This window comes from Mirounga angustirostris, unplaced genomic scaffold (assembly GCF_029215605.1).
Source record: "Mirounga angustirostris isolate CCGP_5_RB_7025 unplaced genomic scaffold, mMirAng1.0.hap1 SCAF_10, whole genome shotgun sequence".
Lineage (NCBI taxonomy): Eukaryota > Metazoa > Chordata > Mammalia > Carnivora > Phocidae > Mirounga > Mirounga angustirostris.
Window position 1 is genome coordinate 9,601,575 of NW_026991718.1, and position 13,347 is coordinate 9,614,921.

The following is a 13,347-nucleotide window of genomic DNA, read 5'->3' on the forward strand; positions in this document are numbered from 1 at the left end:
CCTGCAGGAGTCTCTCGCTGACTCCTGACATGCCGGGGTCAAAGCCGGAACCGCAGAGGTTATCTAGTGGGGTCTAAACTGGGTCAAATGACATTTTTCAGCTAATCTGTCTTCTGATAAAGGATCATGAAAACAAACTGGGGCCAGGAAAGGAAGTCTTGACGGTGGTACTGATTTAACTAACCTTGGCTGGAATGGAGGGTGGACGGGAAAGGAGAAGGGGCAAGAACTGCTGAAGAAGAAGAGCAGGTGGCACGGCACCCTCCTGGTCACCGGGTGGGACGCAGGGGGAGGAGTGGGTGTCTAAGCAGAGGCAGGCCATAGACACTGTTAGGGCAAGGTCACGGGTTGGCCTCGCACCATGGCATCTCTGTGGGCTGCCGAGGACCCACCTCCGGGGCTACTGTATCTGCAGCCTGGGCTGAATCACAGGACGCCAGGAGTCTCGGGGCTGGAGCAGTGACTCGGGAGGGAGGTGGGGGGAGAGCCAGCAGGGGAAGGGGCAGGCTACTCTGGGGCGGCAACAGAAGAGGAGAGATGTCACAGGAAAGAAAGTGGGAGCCCCCAACCCCTCTGATGCCGATATGCAGACTTCATACAGTCACAGTGTGCTCACCTCCAGAACGTTAGTTCTGTAAAGGAAAGTGATGCAAACACGGGCAACCAAAGCCCGAACTGTCTAGTCTGCAACTGTGGTAAGGTCCCATTTCCGTTCCCCATCCCTTCCGTCCCTGACAAAATGACCAAGGCCCATGTCCAGGTCGGACGCTGGCAAGCACTCTTGGGTCTGCTCCCCACAACGAGCAAGGCAGGATGCACCGGCCTGGTCCACAAGGTGCACCCCATTTACACTCCTCCAGAAATCCTCTAAGTTCATGGACCCTGGAGCATACACATGACCTTGGCATCTGGTATTTTAAACTTCAGGTTCTGATTTGTATGCTTATGGTGTGACCCCAAACCCTGCACTTTGGTGAGCTTCAGGTGACACTCTGGGGACCGATGATGGCCTGGGGACCACAGTTTGTGGGAAAGCTCTGGGGAAGGAGCCTCGTACTTCTCGCTTTGGTGGGCTGTCACGGGCTGCAGGTGGCATGGGGTAGTTTTGGGCAATGGGTTTTATGCACGAAGCGTCCTGTGTACAGACAACTGGTGGCTGGCCCTAATTCAAGGACCCAAAGACTAACAACCTACTCGAGTCCAGACTAAAGCGAGAGCACGTCTGCCCTAGAGGCGCTCAGGTTTCCCTGGACAGTCCTGGGACCTACCCGTCCTCACCACCATCTCCCAGGGAACTTTTAGACAAGAGGCCCCCCAAAGGGAAAAGAGGTTTCTTGGAACCGCTTCAAGCCGCTCAAGGAATATCAGACACTCGCACGGGCCGGGCACCACGCCAAGTCGCTTGTTCACACCCCGATCGAACCTGCACACAGCCCCGGGGCAGCTGGTGACACCCCCACCCACAGGTGAGGAGCTCGGGGCTTACGAACGCCAGTCACTCCGCCAGGAGGAGCCAGAGTTGCCCCTGGAAAGCGTTCCGGTCGGCCTGACTCCAGCCCCTCCCAACCACTGCCTAAGGACAGCCAGTGTCCTTCGGGGCTTCACACCTTGAAAGAATGTTCTCTTCTTCCCATGCAGATCACAGGAGAGACCACACAATGCCAAGATACACCAGCTAGGAATGCAGGATTCCAGACCCCCCCATTCCGCCGAGGCCCGCTTTCTGCTGGGTTATCATGCATGAGTCGGGGCTGGCTCGTTTGCTAACTCCTGTGGGCTTGTGGCTCACTTCTGCTGCATCAGATTTCATGCTACGTTGCAGCTGCTGAGGGAACGGCTCACATTCCCAAGTCCGTGTCCTAAGATATGCAATGATGCAATCTGAAGTTTCTAAAGGTGTGAATTTCCACCATGAGTTAAGACAAATCTTGCAAAACCCCAATGCCAGGGACACTTGTGGGCTCCTGTGAGCGTACACTCTGAACATGCACGGGGCCAGGAGCCTAAGCCTCTCCCGCCCTGATCCCCAACAACGGGGACGCTCCAGCCATCTCCTGCTTGTGCCCTCTGAGCACGCACAGCCCTGGGAGCCCGAGCACCAGCAGCAAAGGGCAGGGATGCCGCCCTGAGCCAGGAAGCAGGGGCCGTCTCCAATCTCTCAGTCCCCTGTCTCCACTTGCCAATCACTCCCACCTTATCTGATTAGCCACAATCAATTTGCTCTCTGCTGGAGCGAAATGTTTCACCGGCGCTGTCTGGGTCAGGTGAGGCCTGGCAGTGGCCAGACGCCGTCGGCATGCTGATGGCCAGCCTCCTCGAGCACTTCCCCGAGAAGCTGGCTGGCAGGGGCTGACAATGGCTGTCCTTGGCTCCATTCTTAACTAAAAGATATTAACCCTTCCTGGAAACAAAGCGCTCACCTCTGCCTTACTAGCCCTCGTCAGTAGAGAGCCAACCACATCCACCCCACTTTTCCAGAAGGCACAAACACGTGTCTTCCCCCGGGCTGCTTCTGCTGGGGTGGGGCGGGTCTCTCTAAACTAGCACCTCTCTGACACGGTACCCTCTGCCAGGCTCACCTGGATTGTGGGAGGGACGGAGCTGAACTCAAAACCACAGCCCGTGTGTCTGTATCAGCAACTCACACCGCAAGCTACTCCGGCACCATTATTTGTGGACTGGATCCACTTACGCAAGCAGGGCTGGAAATGTCAGTATTTCTACGCCCTGGGAGCACGGCAGGTTTGTGTAAATCGAGGTACACGTCACTCTTCATTGATACAATTACACCGAAGCAAACATTTACTACCTTATAGCAAAACCGGTGCCCTGGACCACCTGGTAAAGATCATGGGTGACTTTATGCTGAAGCTGGGCCCGTGGCCGGATTCATGACCACGACCTAATCTCGGGCTCACTGGTCAGATGTGCAGAGTCTATAACCATCCTCTGGTTGATTGAGGATGTTAGGGAAAGCCTGCTCCTCTGGGCCATGACTGGCTTACGGCCGCCGAGGACCACGCACTACCCTGCTTACCGGAGCCAGACCTGCCTCTGGCCTGCCTTCCGGTCACCAGCTGCACCACTGGCTTACCTTTACCTCCCTTTTCCCTGCAGGCTCGTGCAGCTTTATTCAGTAGAAAAACACCTCATTATAAAATTAATATGTGGTAACATAAGACTGAGAAAACACAAAAGAACAAAATGGCCTATGTTCCTGTCACCCACACAGCTAACAAGATGCTGCAATTTCCCTTCAGTGGACATGATTCATTTCACTGAGGCCATGCTGCAACTGTAATTCTGCAGGCTGGCTTCGAAAATTAGTATTAGGTCATTAATATTTCCCATGTTATGGCTGCGGGACCAAGATAACCACTGAGAAACCACAGCAAGCCTTGACACCCCAGGTCCGGTGTCTCCGGGACACCCCAGGTCCGGTGCCCTCCTGTGGTTAAGGTGGCACAGAGTGGAATCAAGGGGAGACCTCTATATCGGCTGTCCCCCAAGAAGGTGGGTGACAGAGCTCCGAACTGCAGAGAGGATGCTGGCCGAACTGGGCTGAAGCCATGGGTGGCAGGTGGTTCCTCATCTACCCCCAGCTGCTCCTGGGCGCCTCCCACCGCTCACTGCGGCTGCCACGGAAGGCTGTCTGTTCTCGTTTGGGAAATCCACGCTGGGCCTGAGCCTGCTCGCAGCAGCGGGCGGACGGCACGGACCCGAGGCTGCTGCCGGCACAAACGCACTGTGCTCTAAGCAGCCTGCACCGCCCCTGCTGACTTTCTTCCCAAGGGACGGCGACCTGCACGGCCCTGGCGTCCACGTTCACCCCTTCCCAGGCATTTCACTCTATAGCCACTGCTGACCTCCAGCCTGGAAAAACGACCTTGAAGACCAACCACAGACACTACCCAAGCACTGAAAACACACAGGATAGAGAACTCTTCAGGGAATGTGAACTGAATTACTCTGCTTTCTTCGCAGAAATGAGGACTCCGGTTTTGTAGACTGTCCTTGAGGAAAGCATCTTAGACCAGCATCAAGGCTTCTGATCAATCCGAGGCCACCACACTCTGACCTCCCGCCTGTCCCAGTCTGTGCTGAAGACACGAGGGGGTGGCCTGGGGGTGGCCCGGCTCCAGACCCAAAGCCGGACACCATCGGGCCAAGCCATGTGCGTGAGGGCTGCGCTGAGTCCGTGCCCCGGAGCTCAACACCACCGACCCGGGTCAGGCAGGAGGCTGGGGGAAGGGGTGCAGGCTGAGGAAGGAGAACTGAGGGAGGGGGCAGGTGGAGGGCACCACCCCAGGAGATGCTACTTCGTGGTTTTGACTCCTCACCCATGAAGAGCCCTCCGTTCCCTGGGCCCACGGGGACCAAGCTCTGCAGAGCAAGGCCAGCAGGGGTCGCCACACAACGGCGATTTCGGGAGGGCCACTTTCCCAGGGTAGCAGGGAACACTGCACTCTGGCGGAGCAGAAGAGGCTGTAGTTTGACTCCACGGAGGAGCAGGGACCGGGTTTCTGGAACCGGACGACCTGTTCTAGTCCAGGCTCCCCTGCCAGCTCACTGTCACAGCCTGGTGATTTCGTCCTGTGAGGCTCAGCCTCCACATCTGTACGATGGGGACGCCATCACCTCGAGAGTTACTGTGAGCATTAAGGGGCGTAACGAGTGTAAAACACGCCGCACAGCATGTGTTCCGGTGTGAGTGCTGCTTGCGTGTTGATGGCGACCCCACGATCGTCATGGTCACTGTGGGTGGTCGACCTCTGGCACACCCGGGGCGAGGGGGGCTGAATGGCCCAGGAAAGAACACAGAGCATGCAGGGAACCGTGTTGGCCAACAGCCTCCAGTTTAAATCTTTCCTTGGGTTTCTCATTTGTTGTGATGGACTCAAAAAACCAGCTTGCTGGTGTTGGGTGGAACCTCCAAGTCCTATGACCTGTGACCTCTCATTTTTGAGGGGAAAGCCGAGGACCACGGGCCATGCCAAGAGCAGAGCTGCATGCAAGTAATCCAGCCACGGCGCTAACTTTAACCCACCAAGTCCATGCTGTCCCAAGAGTACTGTGTGGGCTTTTCCTATTTTTAGATTTTCTGTGTCTTGAGTAAATAAATTTCAGCATGAACACAGACTTCCTGCCATTTAATTCTGCATGACCATAACGTACTGACGAGCGGCTCAAACGGAACGCGACGGGGAGAGACAAGCACGCGCCCAGGACGCTCGCAGAGGACGCGGCATGCTGTGCTCCCGTCCGTGCACGGCAGGAGCTCAGACACACACCTGGCAGAGGAGCGAGCCCAGACCGAGCCGCCCTGACCCACAGCGGGGTCAGACACAGACCTCTCTTAAACTCCACATCCCATGAAACAGCAGTGTATGCAACTGATGAATCACTGAACTCTGCCTCTACAACTGATAATACACTATATGTTAATTAAACTGAATTAAAACAATAAATAAAGGTGTAGTCTTCCAAAAGAAAAGAAAAAGACAAACCTCTCCAGGCTCCAAAGTGCCTGGGGGGGCGAAGTCTGGCTGGAAGCAGCCTCGCTTCTACGTGGAGCCAGCTCGGGAAGGGAAGGGATGCCTTCAGGGGCACCATGTGGCCGCCCAGAGGATGAGAGAGGACGCTCAAGGGCGCTGCTTATCTGCTGGGGTGATGGTGGGGGGAGCTGAGGGGACTGCAGGCACCACCGTGCTGTCTCTCCCCTTCTCTCTTTGGCACCAACCAGTCATGGCCCACGGGGTTACCGCTCTTCGGAGGCAGGGCCAGGCTTTAAGCTGGCACGTAAAAGAACACATAGAAATTACACGCTGAAATTAGCCATGAACACCCTTTTGGCCAGAGACCAACACACTCTCTCTTCCAGGACCAACTGCTTGTCTTTCTTCCAGAATGAGAACCACCTGCCGTGTCATCAGTGAAGCACCAGGAGAAGGACGGACTTCCATCTGGGTCGCGCCATACGAGAGGCCATGACGTCCGTGACGTGCGGTGGGGTGTTCATACGGTGAGAAGCAGGTGACACCGGGGAGACTCACGTCACACGCACGCACTGGCAACGGGTCCCTACACTATTTCTGTCTTGTCACCCTCCGAGCCGTGTCAGCGTTGAGAGAGATGCTCCCGTGGTGTGATGGTGTGAGACCTGGTTTCCCTCTCCCACCCAGGCTGAGCGGTCAGCTGCCATCACCTGGCCACCGGGGTCTGAGGAGGGAGCTGGTGCAACGGAGCACAGGCATGACCCCATCTCCAGGATCGGCCTGTGCGAGAGGCCACTTCAGACACAGGAAGACGTGCTCCTGCTGGACGGAGCAAAGACGCTGGGCAGGCGCGTGATTTGGAGCATGAACTCCAGAGCCAGACAACCTGGGTCAGGTCACGTGATCACAGGCAAGTTAGCCAGCCTCTCTGTGCCTCAGTTCACTCAGCTGTAAACTGGCCTAACAGAACCCCTAGTTATAGGGTTTGTGTAAGGATTAAATGAGCTAATATTTGAAAAATGCTTGGGACCAGAGGCTGGTTCCTGGTGAACACGACATGTTCAGTAGAAGGAGTACGAGTAGCCTAGAGCCGTGGTGGTGGAAGACCCGCCCTCACCTCCCACCGTGACCCTGCCTCCCGAGCTACGGAGCTCGATACTGAAGATACAGGGCGCCTCAGCGCTGGAAAACTGACCTGCAGAACTCCTGTCTCTCTCCGACCCTCAAGTCCCTGTAACACTAGGCATTTCCTCTCAGGTACATATGGAGGCAGATCATCTGCGTACAGTGTAGAAAATCACTGACTTCACATTTCTCAGTAACAAGTTATGTGTTTCTTATTTCTGAATATAATTCTACCTTAACTGGGTTTCAGGGATCAAGGAAAAAAGTGTTAGAATCTAAAAAAATGTTGGCTAACACAATTTCCCCGTCAACTCATCAGTGTGTAAGAAAGAAAATACGTTTTCCGTTTGTCTCTGAAGTTCTAGAAACCAGGAGCTGGTACAAAGCTGGAGGGTGTAAGATGCCCAGGACATCTGCTCGTGCTTGAATGAGGTGCATTCTGTGCAGGGAGGAGCCCACCTACCTCCCTGCTGCTAGTCCCGAGGACACCACCATCCTGGGAAACCTCCACAGAACCCCCATCAGGAGTAACTGGAAACAGAAAGGACGAGCTGGACGAATCTAATCTCATTTAAAAAGAGCGCTAACGTGCTGCTCCCAACCTCACCGCTTGTTGTCATAGTTCGGAAAGCCCTCCACAGACATGGCGTCGCCCAACCCACACAGCAGCACCGCGAGGCAGGCAGGAAAGGCACTGCACTTCCATCCTAAGGACGAGAAGTCTGGGAGGCGGGGGTGCCCACAGCCTGGCGATGGGGAGACTCTATAGATCCCATATTTCCTCCAAATATCACTAAATGGAATGATTTGGTCTTTTGTTGATGCAGCTTGGTGCCTTCCACATAACTGTTATTTCCCAACCAAGAACAATTCAGAAAGCACTTCCGAACCTTATCTGCCTTTGCAGACAGTATTACGAAGGACCGTTGTCATTATACAATAGAATTTGCTTTGATTCTGGAACATTTTAAACCATTATCTCTTTAAATATTGTTCCAGTGCCTCTGTAAGACATGAGGCAGGTGCTTGTAGTATTTGCAGGATGGGAGAATGGTCTGCCACATTTAAGGGCATATGATTTTTACACAACAGAGTATTTCCCTGCTTTGAATCCACCAATAATACTAAAGAAGTGTTACATGCCAGCAAACTAGACAACCTAGATGAAGTGGATAAATTCCTAAAACATACTCCTCCAAGACTGAATAAGGAAGAAATACTAGACCAATTACTAGTAATGAAATTGAATCAGTAATCAAAAAACTCCCAACAAACAGAAGTCTAGGATCAGATGGCTTCACAGGTGTATTTTACCAAACATTTTAAAAAGAGTAAACACCTGTCCTTCTCAAGCAATTCCATAAAATTGAAGAGGAAGGAAAGCTTCCAAGCTCATTCTACGAGGCCAGAATTACCCTGATACCAAAATCAGACAAAGACACTAGGAAAACAATAAAAAATAAAGAAAATCTCAGGCCAACATCCCTGATGAACACAGATGCCAAATTCCTCAACAAAGTATTAGCAAACTGAATTCAGCTATACAATAAAAGGATCACACACCATGATCAAGTGGGATATAGTCCAGGGATGCAAGGATGGTTCAATATCCCCAAATCAATCAATGTGATATACCACATTAACAAAATGAGGAATAAAAATCCTATGATATCCCCATAGATGCAGAAAAAGCATCTGACACAATGTCTATTTATGATAAAAACTCTCAATGAGGTGGATATAGAGGGAATATACCTCATCATGATGAAGGCCATATATGACAAGCCCATAGCTAACATACTCAACGCTAAAAGATTGAAAACATTTTCTCTAAGAGCAGGAACAAGTTAAAGATGCCCACTCTTGCTACTTTTATTCAACCTATTATTGGAAGTCCCAGGTGCAGCAATCAGACAAGAAATAAAAGGCATCCAAATTAGGAAGGAAGTACAGATGATACTGTATACAGAAAACCCTAAAGCATCACCCCAAAACTATTAGACCCAATAAATGAATTAATTAAAGTTGCAGGATACAAAATCAATATACAGAAATCTGTTGTATTTGTATACAATAACAGACTATCAGAAAGAGAAATTAAGAAAATAATCCCATTTACAACTACGTCAAAAAGAATAAAATATCTAGGAGTAAATTTAGCCAAGAAGGTGAAAGCCTTATACTCAGAGAACTGGAAGACAGTGATGAAAGAAACTGAAGATGATGCAAATAAATGGAAAGATATTCTGTGCTGAGGACCATAGAGTGTTGTCAAAATACCCAAAGGAGTCTATAGATTCAATGCAATCCCTATCCAAACATAATGGCATTTCTCACAGAGCTAGAACAAACAACCCTACAATTTGTATGGAACCACAAAACACCCCGAATAGCCAGAGGAATGTTGAAAAAGAAACGCAAAGCCGGTGGCATCACAATTCCGGACTTCAAGCTCTATTACAAAGCTGTCATCATCAAGACAGTATGGTACTGGCACAAAAACAGACACATAGATCAATGGAATAGAATAGAGAGCTGAGAAATAAACCCATACTTTTATGGTTCATTAATTTATGACAAAGGACACAAGCATATGCAATGGGGAAAAGACAGTCTCTTCAATAAACATCAGGAAAACTGGACAGCCACATGCAAAAGAATGAAACCGGACTACTTTCTTATACCAGACAAATTAATTCAAAATGGATAAAGGCTTAAATATAAAACCTGAAACCATAAAACTCCCAGAATAAAAATTAGGCAGTAAGCTCTCTGACACTGGTTTTAGTGGTATTTTTTGGCTCTGTCTCCTCAGGCAAGAACAACAACAAAAAGCAAAAATAAACAAATGGGACTATATCAAACTAAAATGCTTTTCCACAGCAAAGGAAATCAGCAACAAAATGAAAAGGCAACCTACTGAATAGGAGAAGATATTTGCAAATGACATACCTGATATTCAAACTATATAAAGAGCTCAGAAAACTCAATATTAAAAAACCCAACCAGGTAGAGGGCCTGAATAGACAGTTTTCTTTTTCTTTTTTTTAAAGATTTTATTTATTTATTTGACAGAGAAAGACACAGCGAGAGAGGGAACACAAGCAGGGGGAGGGTCAGAGGGAGAAGCAGGCTTCCCGCTGAGCAGGGAGCCCGATGCGGGACTCGATCCAGGGACTCCAGGATCATGACCTGAGCCGAAGGCAGTCGCTTAACCAACTGAGCCACCCAGGCGCCCTGAATAGACAGTTTTCTAAAGAAGATATACAGATGGCCAGTGGGCACATGAAAAGAGGCTCAACATCACTAACTATCATGGAAATGCAAATCAGAACCACAACGAGGTATTATCTCATACCTCTCAGAATGGCTAGTATCAAAGATAAGAAATGACAAGTGTTGGTGAGGGCGTGGAGAAAGGGGAGCCCTGTGCATCGCTGGAGGGAATATAAGCTGGTACAGCCGCTCTGGAAAACGATATGGAGGTTCTTCAAAAAATTAAAAATAGAATTACCGTACAACCCAGCAAGTTTACTTCTGGGTATTTATCTGAGGAAAATGCGACAACATGGGTGGCTCTGCAGGCTATTATGCTAAGTGAAGTAAGTCAAAGACAAATACTGTATGACTTGTAAGACTTCACCTACATGTGAAATCTAAACAATGAAATGAACAAAACAGAAACAGACTCAGAGACACAGAGAACAAACCGACGGTTGCCAGAGTGGGGGCAATGGTTGAAATTGGTGAAGGGGATTAAGAGCGGCAAACCTTCCAAGTGGACAGTAAATAAGACATGTGGATGTAACGGACAGCATGGGGAATACAGCCAATAACAGTGCTGCAACTTTCTACGGTGACAAGTGGTAACCAGACTTATTATGTGACGATTTCCTAATGTACATAGATGCTGAATCACTATGTGTACTCCTGAAACAAACACAATATTATATGTTAATTATTCCTCAACAACAACAAAAACTAAGGAAGAAGGATTTCAGGCCCCAAATTTTGCCAAAAAACATCCACTGCCCCCAAAACAATTTTAGCGAGAACAAAGAAAACTGTGGTCATGATGAATTGGGTCACCCTTTCTGGGGGAAGTGATAATGGTGGTTGTTGGGGTGGGTTGGGAGGAAGTAATGTGGTACGCTCCCTCTGGGGTGTACTCTCCGTTGGGAGGGGAGGAGGATTGAACAGGTCACCACGGAGCCATCATTACCTTGCTGCAGATGGCCTTCACTTTGTGCAGTCTGTCCAGGGACTCCTGTGGATTGCCCAGGTATTGCTGAAGCTCCGCGTGTAAGATCCGCATCGAAAAGGGGACCATGGAGCCTAGAATCAAAGTCGAAGTTGAGTTAGTTAGCTATCACTCAGCATGCTTTCAGACTTCACACACCCGAAGGAGGGAACTGCCAATGTCCCAGCAGACAGAATGACAGAATACCTTCATTTCTTGGTAAAGTATGCAATGGTGTCAATGATAAAATATATGTTGGGTGTCTCGGTAAAGCCGTATGTACGTATGTTCTAGACAATTATCAAAGGAGAAAGGTGGTCACTACTGTTTCCATTGCTGTGCTTTAACTAGGGACTGCTTCCTCTTCCAATAAAAGAAACCACAAAACACTCATGGATTTTTAAAATATTTTTTTGGTATGACAAGATCAAGTAGAAGGTTGCTTAGGTTGGGGTCCCTAGAAGGAGAACCTAAAAGGAGGCTCTGAAAGCACGTAAAGATGTGGGGGTTGCAGGACCAGGGAAGGAAAGTGAGTGAAGGTGCGTCTCAGGTCCAGGTCCTAAGGATGGAGCTTAGCCTGATTCAGTGATGTGCAAGTGCATGTGCACGTGTGTGTGTGCACGTGTGGGGTGTGTGTGTGGCTCTGGAGCAAAGACTCTCTCTCAGAGGTGCCCCAGCAGCAGGAAAGGGAGCTAGACTTGAAAACTCTGCCCGCCAGGCCTGACCCCCAGGGAACACTCCATCAGTGTGCTGAGGGGGAATGAGGGCAGCTCTCTGAAGGACTGCACGTGAAATGAACTTATATACAGTGTTTGAATGTGGCTGCATCATCTCTCAGAATAAGGGAACGTTTTTATTGATGTCATGTCTCTTCTCATAGGATTTGGAATTTGACATATAGTATATATACGCAGTACATAAAAACCATCAAAATTATCAGATAGCCTGTGCTGGTCACATATGAGATAATGGATATGAACATGACAACACAGCACAATCCCGAAGAGTCAGAAGAGGGGCTTTTCAAAACAGACTGGAGGCGTCAATGTCTGGATCCAGAATACAGTTTGGAAGATGGTTAGAAAACAAGCTATGTGACACTTGCAAGTGACTCGGCTTCTCTGTGCCTCAGTCTGCCCACCCGCCTGACCATTAATCATCAGGGAGAGTCCTCCATGCACCATACTAAGATGGCTTCTCAACTGAGCTTCTTCTTACCTTGAAATGGTAGGATGCTCTATGGTCTTTAATAGACAGAAGAAAGACCTATAAGGAAGTCATAAATAAGGAACGCCACAAAAAGTAGGTTCTATGGTGATTATAAGTCCAGAGAAAAGAAAGATGACAATTACTGAATTTTAAATGTTTAAATTTTTTTTGGAAAATGGTTTTTGTTTTTGTTTTTTTTAGAACACTAAATAACTCCTATGTCTAAAGAGGATGGATGACTGAGAGAGAATATCTCTAGAACTCCGTAAGTTCTGTATGATAAGCACAGAAGCAAACCTTCTGCACATCCCAAACCCAATTTATAAATGAGCTGACTATACGACAAGGTGGCAGGGAGTTATCTGCTGTATACACTGGCAAATGCCCATGCACCAGAGAGTTTCTGAATTTAAAAGGATATCAAAATCATTTGGAGCTAAGTGAGAATGAAAGTACAACTTATCAAAATTTGTGAGATGCTGTAAAAGCAGTGCTAAGAGGGAATTTTACAGTATTAGATGAATATATCTGAAAAGAAAGAAAATCAACCATCTCAGCTTCCACCTTAGAATACTAGGGAAAGGCAGGCAATATAGAAGAAAAAGAAAATAGAAATTAAAGCAGAAATCAATGACATTGAAAACAGGAAATCAACAGAGAAAACCAACAAAATTCAAAGTTGGTTTTTAAACAAAATTAGTAAAATTAATAAACCTCTAGCCAGGCTAACAAAGAAATAAAAGAGAAGACATGAATTACTAATATTAGAAATAAAAGAGGGGTCATCACTACTGATTACATGGACATTAAAAGGATAATAAAGGAATACTATGAAGAACTCTATGTCCACAAATTTTATAACCTAGATGAAATGGACCAATTCCTTGAAAGACACAATTTAGTAAAAATCACACAAAGAGGAAGAGATAATCTGAATAGGCTAATATCTACTTAAAAATTAAGTCAGGAAATAATGACCTTTCAAAACAGAAAGCACCAGGCCCAGATGCACCAGTAAACTTTACCAAACATTTAAGGAAGAAATGATACCAATTCTCTACAATCTCTTCCAGGAAATAGATGCAGAGGGGATACTTCCTAATTTATTCAATGAGGCTAACAGTACCCTAATACCAAAACTAGACAAAGACATTACAGGATAAAAAACTATAGACCAGTATGGCTCAGGAATGCTGACACAAACATCCTCAACAAAATTAGAAAATCAAATCCAACTAAACTGAATTCAACAAAAAATTAGCAAATCAAACCCAAAAG

At 48.2% G+C, this 13,347-nt stretch overlaps 1 protein-coding gene across 9 annotated transcripts in view; it reads right to left on the reverse strand.

Moving 5' to 3' along the window:
* TRAPPC12 (trafficking protein particle complex subunit 12) overlaps positions 1-13,347 on the reverse strand; it is an 88,214-nt gene that overhangs the window by 17,306 nt on the left and 57,561 nt on the right. For all 9 annotated transcript variants that reach the window (XR_010405411.1, XM_064571874.1, XM_064571871.1 and 6 more), the window contains one exon: positions 10,843-10,955. Coding sequence is in view for 8 of the 9 variants with exons in the window: in XM_064571874.1 (XP_064427944.1) it covers positions 10,843-10,955 (113 nt within the window). In the remaining variant the exon portion in view is untranslated. The remainder of the gene's footprint in view (positions 1-10,842; positions 10,956-13,347) is intronic.